Source organism: Sinocyclocheilus anshuiensis, unplaced genomic scaffold (assembly GCF_001515605.1).
Source record: "Sinocyclocheilus anshuiensis isolate Anshui unplaced genomic scaffold, SAMN03320099.WGS_v1.1 scaffold430, whole genome shotgun sequence".
Classification (NCBI taxonomy): domain Eukaryota; kingdom Metazoa; phylum Chordata; class Actinopteri; order Cypriniformes; family Cyprinidae; genus Sinocyclocheilus; species Sinocyclocheilus anshuiensis.
The window spans coordinates 192,195-203,483 of NW_015547641.1; the positions used below are offsets into that span (position 1 = coordinate 192,195).

Here is an 11,289-nt window from a genome sequence, read left to right on the forward strand (position 1 = left end):
ATGTAAGTTCAAAATGAAATGAATAAGTTGTATACATTCATTTTTGTAGTGTTATTTATTTGTAAATGAGCCCCGAGTACTTTCGGTACATTTTTGTTTTGCATATTCACATGTGTAAATAAAATAAGTAATTATGTACATTGTTGTTGTTTTTTTAATGCAGCTTATAATTTTTTCACAAAACATTCTTCTATACGTTTTTTTTTTTTTTTACACATTAAAACAAATTGTTCAATACATTACTGAAAGTACTTTTTACAACATAACTTAGGTTTAACATCAGAAAAAAAAAAATACATACATTTTAAGCCCAACCCTGCCTCCATGTGTTCTGGGGTCTCCAGAAGGTGAATCTCTTGGTGAATGGCCAGCACCTCCACAGCGACTCCAAGGACAATGCGGTGACAGTGGAACGAGGCATGTCAAACACTCTGGAGACCACTCTGTATGATGTACCACTGGCCAGACAGAAGAGAAACACCAGGGTCTGGATTGTGGCACCCCATCCGTGTTGCCGTTCACTTCTCAGAAGAACCAGCAGCACTGTCAGGGTGTGTCACAGTCATTAAAAAAAACCTGTCCAGTGCTGGCACATTCAGCTTTATCCTGTAGTACAGGAGTCTGGTCTGATTTAGGAAAAGATAAACTGTTTAGAGCTATGACAAAGTAATTAGTAGCAGAAATATTGAGGTACTTTAGTAAACTATTTTTAGTAACCACTAATACCACATTGGAGAAAAACTACTTGACATATTTATAAACTTGGCTAAAGGGTTTTTCATTTTTGGGTGAACTATCCTTTAAGTAAAAGTATTATCTTGCATAATTTAATGTACTTAAGGTTTTGAGAGTAAAGGTATACTGTATTGTTCTGAAACAATTCGTCAGGATGGTTTTGCATTAATATTATTGCTGCACTACTGTGTATGTTGCATTTTACTTCTGAATATGTTCAAGGTTATTAAATTTAAAATTGCCTAATAAATATACTGTTGGGTAGTTTAGTCTACAACAATGCATCATGTTGTAAAATACCATATTTTTGTAGTGCTGCTGTCCTCTGAGGAAAAAAAAAAGAAAAAAAACGTAGTACTTCATATTTGTACGAGAATACTTAACGAATGTACTTCCTTACAGTCCACCTCTGATTATTTTGAAAATGAAAGTATCAACATTTTGTCAGACTATTAACAAATTTTTGCTAACTACACTGAACAAAATTATAAACGCAACACTTTTGTTTTTGCCCCCATTTTTCATGAGCTGAACTCGAGGATCTAAGACTTTTTCGATGTACACAAAAGGCCTATTTCTCTCAAATATTGTTCACAAATCTGTCTAAATCTGTGTTAAAAGTGTTGCGTTTTTAATTTTGTTCAGTGTATATCAAAGGCTGCATCTGAAGGACTCGGACCGTCAAACAGAGCACTGTTCAGCTGCCGCTGAACATTGAGCAGTACAATGCTCTATTTTTATTATTATTTTTTTTTCAGTTTTATTTTTATACTTAACTGCCTAAAAAATCTGGGTTGCAAACCTGTCTACATATGATCACCATGGCCAAGACAATAAACTATATAAAATCGCACCTTTGTAAGATATCAGTCAGCATTTGAACTGCTATGTGTGTGTGTGTATTTTGTGGTTTTTCATATGTATCATTACATTATTCAAGTAAGCTCCAAGCCAATACCTACATTTAAAGTTGTAATCCGACAAAGGATGCAGCAAACCAGTGTAACTTACCTGGCCTCGGTCTTGGCTAAGCTTGAGGTACATCACCGTCTCCTCCATTATAACGTAAAACATAAAAACAAAAATGAGCAATTCTGGCTCCACCTATCCTGGCAGGATTGTCCTCTCGTCATGCACCGTTGCTATGCGACAAAGCAGTAATCGGGAACACCTGGTTAGGAATTAGGAAATTCTGCGAAGGCGGAGCATCTCACGCACTTCGGAGGGCCCTTCGTGCACTTCGGAGGCCTGGCCTTCGAAGTGTGCACACTCAACTTTGGGACACAGCTATAGATTTACTGTGAAGGTAGAGTCTGAGTGAGAAGCATTTAAGTTCAAACTTGTAAAGAACTGTTTTTAAAGTCTTGGAATGGGTCTTTGAATATTTATCTGTGACATTTGAATTGCTGCTTGTACAAAACTTGGGTTGGGATGACATTTCTGGAACTTATTTGAACATTTAGGGAGGACATTTAAAAATGTCTCTTTACATTATGTTAAGTACTGTTGATGCATAACTCACTTAAGGCTTGTGTGGCCCAGATAATATATATTTATGGTTTAATTGGTTCATTATTTGCTAAAATGTGGCTGTGCAGTGGTCTGCTTGTGGACCACTGCCAAAATGCCACCGAATGCAGCTCGAGCTGTAGGCCGTGGAGAAGCAGATCCGCGACCTGGTGGAGAAGCAGGCCCAGCTGAGAGAGCGGAGAGCCGCGCTAGAAACATCCCCGGCTGACGCTCACAAGTCCGGGGTAAGTATACAGCGTGCTGCTAATTCTCCCACCACCTCTACTCCGTGTGTTTCTCTGCACAGGCCCGGTGCACCCAGGACGCGATCTTCCCAGATGTCCTTCACTCCGGCGCCGGGACACCACGGACCCTGGGTGCACCCGCAGCCTCTGCACCCAGGTCCCGGGCGTCAACCTCTCCCCCTCTGCCGCCTCCGGTCTTCGAGATCTCCACCCGGAACTGCTTCGCTCCCCTCCGCGAGACGGAACGCGACGCTGTGATCATCGGAGACTCCATCGTCCGGCACGCCTGATCTGGGCCTCAGGAATTTTGCTGTCTTGGTTATGACTGGTTTTGTGGTCCAGGGTCACATATTTGATTTTGGCAGATCAACTCCTCCCACTGCAACCACATCATCAGTGAAGCCCCTCCAACTTTAATCACATCATCAGTGAAGCTCCTCCCACACTGTAGTTCAGCAATAAATGCTGGAATATTGTCATCAGTTTGCAAGTGAAGAAGAGCATCAAAGCATCAGGAAGAGCTTAAATCTGCAAAGACTGGGTTTATTAAAGAGGACAGAGAGAAGATGAGAGATCCAGAACCCTGCAGAATCAAACACACTGAAGATACTGAAGAACAAACAGGTTGGTGTTTATTCTTCATTAATGAGGCTGTAATGAAGTTTTAATTTAACAAGTTTGTTTTACACTCTGAGTAAATTTAAATTAAAGTTTAAGGTCAATGTTAGAAAGTGTTCAAATGCTAATAAATTTGTTCTAATATAAACAACTGTGTATTTGGGTATGACTGTTAAATAAAGCCATTTTCAGAATTTAAATTTATCATGGCTTATTTATTTTGTTTTGAATTTGAAAGGACAAATACACACAAAAATATACTATATCAAAATATCCCTCTAAACACAGTCGGTCATGTATTAATTAAGTCCCAGATATTTAGAAGGACAAATAACAAAATTATGTTGTTTTTCATGCTAAACCTGTTATAACTAATTTATTTTATTAGTTGTATTATTATTATTATTATTATTATTAATTAGGCCACATCTTATTATTATCACTTGTTTTTATTGGTCTTAATTTCCATATTTAAATTCTGCAACGTTGTGTGATTTTTCAATGAAATATTTCACTAATAATTCACTCATTTTTCTTCTTTAATCTTCAATCACAAAGACTGTTGATGTTGATCAAATACCATGCGAGTCTATAATTTAAATTCCTTTTCATTTATTCGTGCAGAACAGCGCACCTTATAGATGCACTAGTAATTTCCCCCGTATTATTTCGCTTCTCTCGTCGCATCACACTCCAGTCCAGCGGGTGGCGCTAAGACACACATAGGTTTTTTTTCCAAACACCATTAAACCTCAGAGGAAGAAGATTAGTTTAACCATGAGCTGTTGTTTTGTCGTGATGCTGGTTTAATACAAACTGTTAGAAATGTGGTTTGTGTTAGTAGAAAAATACAGTTTTTGAATCAGGTGAATAAATACCTGTATTATTCTCATCCTGATAGTCGTGACTACGTTTTGAAGCAAGCAGGAATATCTGGAGGAGTATCATCTGAACTGAGATCTGCTGCTATGAAGATGGTGTTTGTTAAAGAGGAGAGTGAGGAGAACACGAGTGAACCAGAAACCTGGAGAATAAAACACGAGGAACCAGAAACCTGGAGAATAAAACACGAGGAACCAGAAACCTGGAGAATAAAACACGAGGAACCAGAAACCTGGAGAATAAAACACGAGGAACCAGAACCCTGGAGAATAAAACGCGAGGAACCAGAAACCTGGAGAATAAAACGCGAGGAACAACGTTGTGTGTTTTTTCAATGAAATATTTCACTAATAATTCACTCATTTTTCTTCTTTAATCTTCAATCACAAAGACTGTTGATGTTGATCAAATACCATGCGAGGCTATAATTTAAATTCCTTTTCATTTATTCGTGCAGAACAGCGCACCTTATAGATGCACTAGTAATTTCCCCCGTATTATTTCGCTTCTCTCGTCGCATCACACTCCAGTCCAGCGGGTGGCGCTAAGACACACATAGGTTTTTTTTCCAAACACCATTAAACCTCAGAGGAAGAAGATTAGTTTAACCATGAGCTGTTGTTTTGTCGTGATGCTGGTTTAATACAAACTGTTAGAAATGTGGTTTGTGTTAGTAGAAAAATACAGTTTTTGAATCAGGTCAATAAATACCTGTATTATTCTCATCCTGATAGTCGTGACTACGTTTTGAAGAAAGCAGGAATATCTGGAGGAGTATCATCTGAACTGAGATCTGCTGCTATGAAGATGGTGTTTGTTAAAGAGGAGAGTGAGGAGAACTAATAAAACACGAGGAACCAGAACCGCGGAGAATAAAACACGAGGAACCAGAAACCCGGAGAATAAAACACGAGGAACCAGAAACCCGGAGAATAAAACACGAGGAACCAGGAGGTTGGTGTTTATTCTTCATTCATCTTTAAATGCTAATGAGCTCTGCTCGCCTGGGTATGCAGAACGTTATAAAGCTTCAAGCAGTTTTAGATTTGTTGTAATGGGGTACTTTTTTCAATAATATTCATGTTAGATAATTGTGTAGTTGATCAAACATTTGATAGTTATCCTTATAGAAACATGGGATTTTTTATTTATAATGTTTTAAAAATAATACATTTAAAATCAATGTAACGCATTCATGGAAAGTTTCAGGGATGTATAATTTATAAAAATGTTAAAAAACCATCAAAATGACCAAAATTAAAAACTAAGAAACCCTGATGAATTATGATGAACCCTGAATCTTCATTAATAATGCTGACAGTTATAAAGCTTCAAGCAGATTTAGATTTACTTTACTGAATATAAACAATTATTTTATTTCAGAGATTATTGAAAAAAACAAGGAGAGTGAAGAACTGAGTGAAGTTGAAGAGAAAAATCATGTGAAAACTGGAGAAAAACCCTTGAGTTGCTCTCAAACCAAAGAGAAAGATTTAAAGAAAAGAAGAGCCAAAAAATCTTTCACCTGCACTGGAAAGTGTGGAATGAGTTTGACAAGCAAATATAATTTTGATGTTCAGTTCATACTGGAGAGAAACTGTTCACTTGTGATCAGTGCGGGAAGAATTTCACTCAATCATCACACCTTAAGGATCACACAAACATCCACACTGGAGAAAAACCGTACAAGTGTTCACAATGTGACAAGAGATTCAGTCGGTCAGGACACCTGAAAACACATGAGAGGATTCACACTGGAGAGAAACCGTACAAGTGTGATCAGTGCAGGAAGAGTTTCACAATAAAAGGACACCTTTCAGCACATATGAGAGTTCATACGGGAGAGAAACCATTCACTTGCGATCAGTGCGGGAAGAGTTTCACTCAATCAGCACATCTTAATAATCACATGAAGATCCACACTAGAGAGAAACTGTACACATGTGATCAATGCGGGAAAATGTTATTGAGGGCTTCAGCCCTAAAGCAGCACATGAATGTTCATACAAAGGAGAAGCCACATTCATGTTATTTGTGTGGAAAGAGTTTTTTATGTCTACAAAGTTTGAAAGAACATCAGGAAATGCATACTGCTGTGAGAGAGTACATGTGCTTTGAGTGTGAAAAGACTTTTACTACAGCAAACTGTTTAAAACGGCACGAGAGGATCCACACTGGAGAGAAACCTTACAAGTGTTCACACTGTGACAAGAGATTCAGTGATTCAGCAAATCTGAAAAGACACGAGAGGATTCACACTGGAGAGAAACCGTATCACTGCACTGCATGTGGGAAGTGTTTCAATAATTCATCTGCTCTACAGAGACATACAAAAAACTATCACAGTAAGTAGATCTCAGAATCATGTGATGATTTGGGGTGCAATGTCATCTGCTGGTGTTGGTCCATTGTGTTTTTTGAAAACCAACGTCACTGCACCCGTTTACCAAGAAATTTTGGAGCACTTCATGCTTCCTCAAACCAAAGAGAAAGATTTAAAGAAAAGAAGAGCCAAAAAATCTTTCACCTGCACTGGAAAGTGTGGAATGAGTTTGACAAGCAAATATAATTTTGATGTTCACATGAGAGTTCATACTGGAGAGAAACTGTTCACTTGTGATCAGTGCGGGAAGAATTTCACTCAATCATCACACCTTAAGGATCACACAAACATCCACACTGGAGAAAAACCGTACAAGTGTTCACAATGTGACAAGAGATTCAGTCGGTCAGGACACCTGAAAACACATGAGAGGATCCACACTGGAGAGAAACCGTACAAGTGTGATCAGTGCAGGAAGAGTTTCACAATAAAAGGACACCTTTCAGCACATATGAGAGTTCATACGGGAGAGAAACCATTCACTTGCGATCAGTGCGGGAAGAGTTTCACTCAATCAGCACATCTTAATAATCACATGAAGATCCACACTAGAGAGAAACTGTACACATGTGATCAATGCGGGAAAATGTTATTGAGGGCTTCAGCCCTAAAGCAGCACATGAATGTTCATACAAAGGAGAAGCCACATTCATGTTATTTGTGTGGAAAGAGTTTTTTATGTCTACAAAGTTTGAAAGAACATCAGAAAATACATACTGCTGTGAGAGAGTACATGTGCTTTGAGTGTGAAAAGACTTTTACTACAGCAAACTGTTTAAAACGGCACGAGAGGATCCACACTGGAGAGAAACCTTACAAGTGTTCACACTGTGACAAGAGATTCAGTGATTCAGCAAATCTGAAAAGACACGAGAGGATTCACACTGGAGAGAAACCGTATCACTGCACTGCATGTGGGAAGTGTTTCAATAATTCATCTGCTCTACAGAGACATACAAAAAACTATCACAGTAAGTAGATCTCAGAATCATGTGATGATTTGGGGTGCAATGTCATCTGCTGGTGTTGGTCCATTGTGTTTTTTGAAAACCAACGTCACTGCACCCGTTTACCAAGAACAGTGGTTTTCAAACCTGTCGTGGAGGACCCCCATTCCTGCACATTTTGTATGTCTCCCTTATCAGACACACCCAATTTAGGTCTTCGAAAGTTGCAAAGACTAAAGTCTCAAACCCAAAGAATTATTCTTTATAAAAGTTAAGACTCATCCATGCCCTCCTAAAATGCCTCGTTTAAACACGCCCCCACATGTCTACATCACGATGTGGGAAGATTTGTATAACTTTGATTCTCACTGTAGTATTGTTGCTGCCGCCGCCGCCATGTCGTAGAGATGCTGTGTGTTTCTTTGTGAAAGCGAAATTACTTTGTTTGGCCTTCCAAAAGAGGACACAACTAGAAATCAGTGGTTAAGTTGTATTTACAACACTGTTCCAGAACAGTTCAACCCAAATATTCAGATGTGTGCAGCACATTTTACGATCTTGGGAGAGTAGACTACAATGCCGGCTGTTCTCTGACTCAGAGACTGTAAGTACGTTTTTTATATTTAAAGAGTTTTTATATGTTATATTTTGTATATTTAAAGCGAGTTTTTTGAGCAATGTAGAGTAGCACTTGTTGTTTGTCATTTCTCCGATCACAAATGCAGACATGGTTTTATGTTTACGCGGCGCGATATGCAACGCAATGCATAAAAAACAGTACAAGTCATTATAATCAGTAATTATGTCCACACTGGAAGCAACAAATGCCTCGTTTGTAATGGGTTTTATTGTTTTGGTCGCGTCGTGCAGGGACACTGCATCACAGTATGGTAAGGGGCGTAACATTTCCGTCACACGCTTTAGGTTTTCGGCCAATCACAACGCACTGGATAGCTGGCCAATCAGCTCACACCTCGCTTTTCAGAACGATGAGCTTTGTAAAAATCGACCCGTTTCAGAAAGGCGGGGCATAGAGAAGAAACAATAATGTACAATATGTGTAAAATAATGTGTTTTTTTAACCTTAAACCGCATAAACGCATTGCATTATGTAGCAAATTTACTCTGGTTGTGTTTTGTTGTTCTCAATGAAGACAGTGCGGGTGGAGGAGGTCTCAGGATGTTTTATTCTGAAGAAACAGGTCTGCAGAAACACACAGAGCACAGTGAAACTTTTTTGGGATACACCTCTCTCACCTTCAGTCTGCCCATACAGCATGGAGAAAGCTAGTAAGCAAAACCAATCTCGGTAAAGCAATTTATTGCATTAAATTTCATGACATCACAGTCTTACATTACACTTAAACACTATTTATCTCATGAAATTAATTGATGACATCGTTTACACTTGGAGGAATGTCCTTACCAGCACTCTCATTTTAAGAGCGAGAGAAAGCACAACCGACCCCCTCAGCAGCATATATATGTGATTCTAAAGATGGCACCGTTCGCACATTGCAGGAGGTATCATGTGCATCACCAATATGTGCCCCATATAAGACAATATTCTGCATGAACGGTTCCTACTAGAATTAATTATGTACATTATGCCTCATTATAACTTCAAACACAAGTATGAAGCACAAAAAAAAGTTTTGATGAAGTTCATTAACAATATTCATTATATTTTGTAATATTTGAACCAGCTACATTTACACCAAATACACAACATAATGTTATTTTTAGCAGTATCATATGACCCCTTTAATTTAAGTGGAATGCCAGAAGAACATTATCCAAACATATCGTTTGCCAAGCCATGTTATTTTTAATTTGCTTCAGGAAATAAAAGATGACTGGGAACCCTCAACTAGGAGTCACGCAATACCAGCTCCAACCCTCAACTAGGAGTCACGCAATACCAGCTCCATCAAAACTTCTTGCAACCCTTAATTTTTGGCATCCGGTTCTTTTCAAAGTACTGTGGCTTCTTTATTACTTTATTCTTTATTTGAGACTATGATAATCTGTGCTGTGCTTAGTATATTGCGTTGGTCGATATGTAAATGAGATGTTGCGTCTGTGTTCTTTAATTTGCACGTTGTTAGTAAATCACCCGCATAAATTTCCAAGCCCAACGAATTGCGCTCTCACGCTAATTTGCCCTGTTTAGTAAAACTAGCCCTAAATGGTTTAAATTTTCTAAAGCTGCTTTAAGGCTTTTACTGATGTTACAGAATCTGTCCTGATCTAGTGTCCGTCTGTGTTCAGTGTTGACAGGCTGCTGTTACAGAGTCTGTCCTGATCTAGTGTTCGTCTGTGTTCAGTGTTGACAGGCTGCTGTTACAGAATCTGTCTTGATCTAGTGTTCGTCTGTGTCCTGAGTTGACAGTATGCTGTTACTGATGTTACAGAATCTGTCCTGATCTAGTGTTTGTCTACTCAGTGTTGACAGGCTGCAGTTGCTGATGTTACAGAATCTGTCCTGATCTAGTGTTTGTCTGTGTCCAGTGTTGACAGGCTGCTGTTACTGATGTTACAGAATCTGTCCTGATCTAGTGTTCGTCTGTGTCCAGTGTTGACAGTCTGCTGTTATGGATGTTACAGAATCTGTCCTGATCTAGTGTTCGTCTGTGTCCAGTGTTGACAGTCTGCTGTTATGGATGTTACAGAATCTGTCCTGATCTAGTGTTCGTCTGTGACCAATGTTGACAGGCTGATGTTACTGATGTTACAGAATCTGTCCTGATCTAGTGTTCAGTGTTGATATGCTGTTACTGATGTTACAGAATATGTCCTGATCTAGTGTTTGTCTGTGTTCAGTGTTGACAGGCTGCTGTTACTGATGTTACAGAATCTGTCCTGATCTAGTGTTCAGTGTTGACATGCTGTTACTGATGTTACAGAATATGTCCTGATCTAGTGTTCATCTGTGTGCAGTGTTGACAGGCTGCTTTTACTGATGTTACAGAATATGTCCTGATCTAGTGTTTGTCAGTGTCCAGTGTTGACAGTCTGCTGTTACTGATGTTAGAGAATCTGTCCTGAACTAGTGTTCGTCTGTGTCCAGTATCGACAGGCTGCTGATACTGATGTTACAGAATATGTCCTGATCTAGTCTTTGTCTGTGTTCATTGTTGATAGGCTGCTGTTAATGATGTAACATCAGGACAAAAATCATGGTTCATTTTATAGCTACTATGGTTTTACTACAAAAACCATAGTTAAACCATGGTTTATTATGTGGTTACTATGGTTTTACTTCAAAAAACATAGTTTAACTATGGCTACTGTAGTAAAACCATGATTCATTTTGTAGTTACTATGGTTTTACTACAAAAACTAGTTAAACCATGTTAAAGACGTCGAGGGCGTGTCCAATCTGGATGAGCTCATTTGGGGAGGTCACTATAAATATACGTGATGACCACAGTGACATCAGATGCTGCCTCTGGACATGAAGAGCTTCTCCGGCACCAGAACCATCGCTGATATTGCCTTGGGTCAAGTCAAGTCACCTTTATTTATATAGAGCCTTTAACAATACAGATTGTGTCAAAGCAACTGTACAGCATTAATTAGGAAAATAGTGTCAATAATGCAAAATGACACTCAAGCACTCAATTTTCAGTTAAAGGCACTTCATCATTGAATTCAGTGATGTCATCATCAGCTCAGTTCAGTTTAAATAGTATCTGTGCAATCAAGTCGAAAATATCGCTGGAAATTAAGTGTTCCCAACTAAGAAAGCCAGAGGCGTCAGCGGCAAGGAACCAAAACTCCATCGGTGACATAATGGAGAAAAAAACCTTGAGAGAAACAAGGCTCAGTCGGGGAGCCAGTTCTCCTCTGGCCAGACGAAACCAGCAGTTCAATTCCAGGCTGCAGCAAAATCACATTGTGCAGAGGACTCAACTGGCTCCTGTGGTCTTGTCCCGGTGGCCGTCTAGGAGACAAGGTCTTTACTGGG

General features: G+C 39.0%; 2 protein-coding genes across 2 annotated transcripts in view; both read left to right on the forward strand.

Moving 5' to 3' along the window:
* Window positions 1–7,353, forward strand: part of LOC107701871 (zinc finger protein 678-like) — a 23,154-nt gene extending 15,801 nt beyond the window's left edge. Inside the window, exon 2 of the mRNA XM_016504011.1 lies at window positions 6,541–7,353. Within this exon, the coding sequence (XP_016359497.1) occupies window positions 6,572–7,351 (780 nt within the window). The 5' untranslated portion in view covers window positions 6,541–6,571 and the 3' untranslated portion in view covers window positions 7,352–7,353. The remainder of the gene's footprint in view (window positions 1–6,540) is intronic.
* On the forward strand, window positions 2,985–6,344 carry LOC107701870 (zinc finger protein 239-like). Its single transcript, XM_016504010.1, has 4 exons — window positions 2,985–3,113; window positions 5,373–5,555; window positions 5,633–5,951; window positions 6,036–6,344. Exons 1-4 carry the CDS (start codon window positions 3,056–3,058, stop codon window positions 6,340–6,342), a joined length of 867 nt encoding a protein of 288 aa, XP_016359496.1. The 5' UTR covers window positions 2,985–3,055; the 3' UTR covers window positions 6,343–6,344.
* Window positions 7,354–11,289: the final 3,936 nt, after the last annotated feature.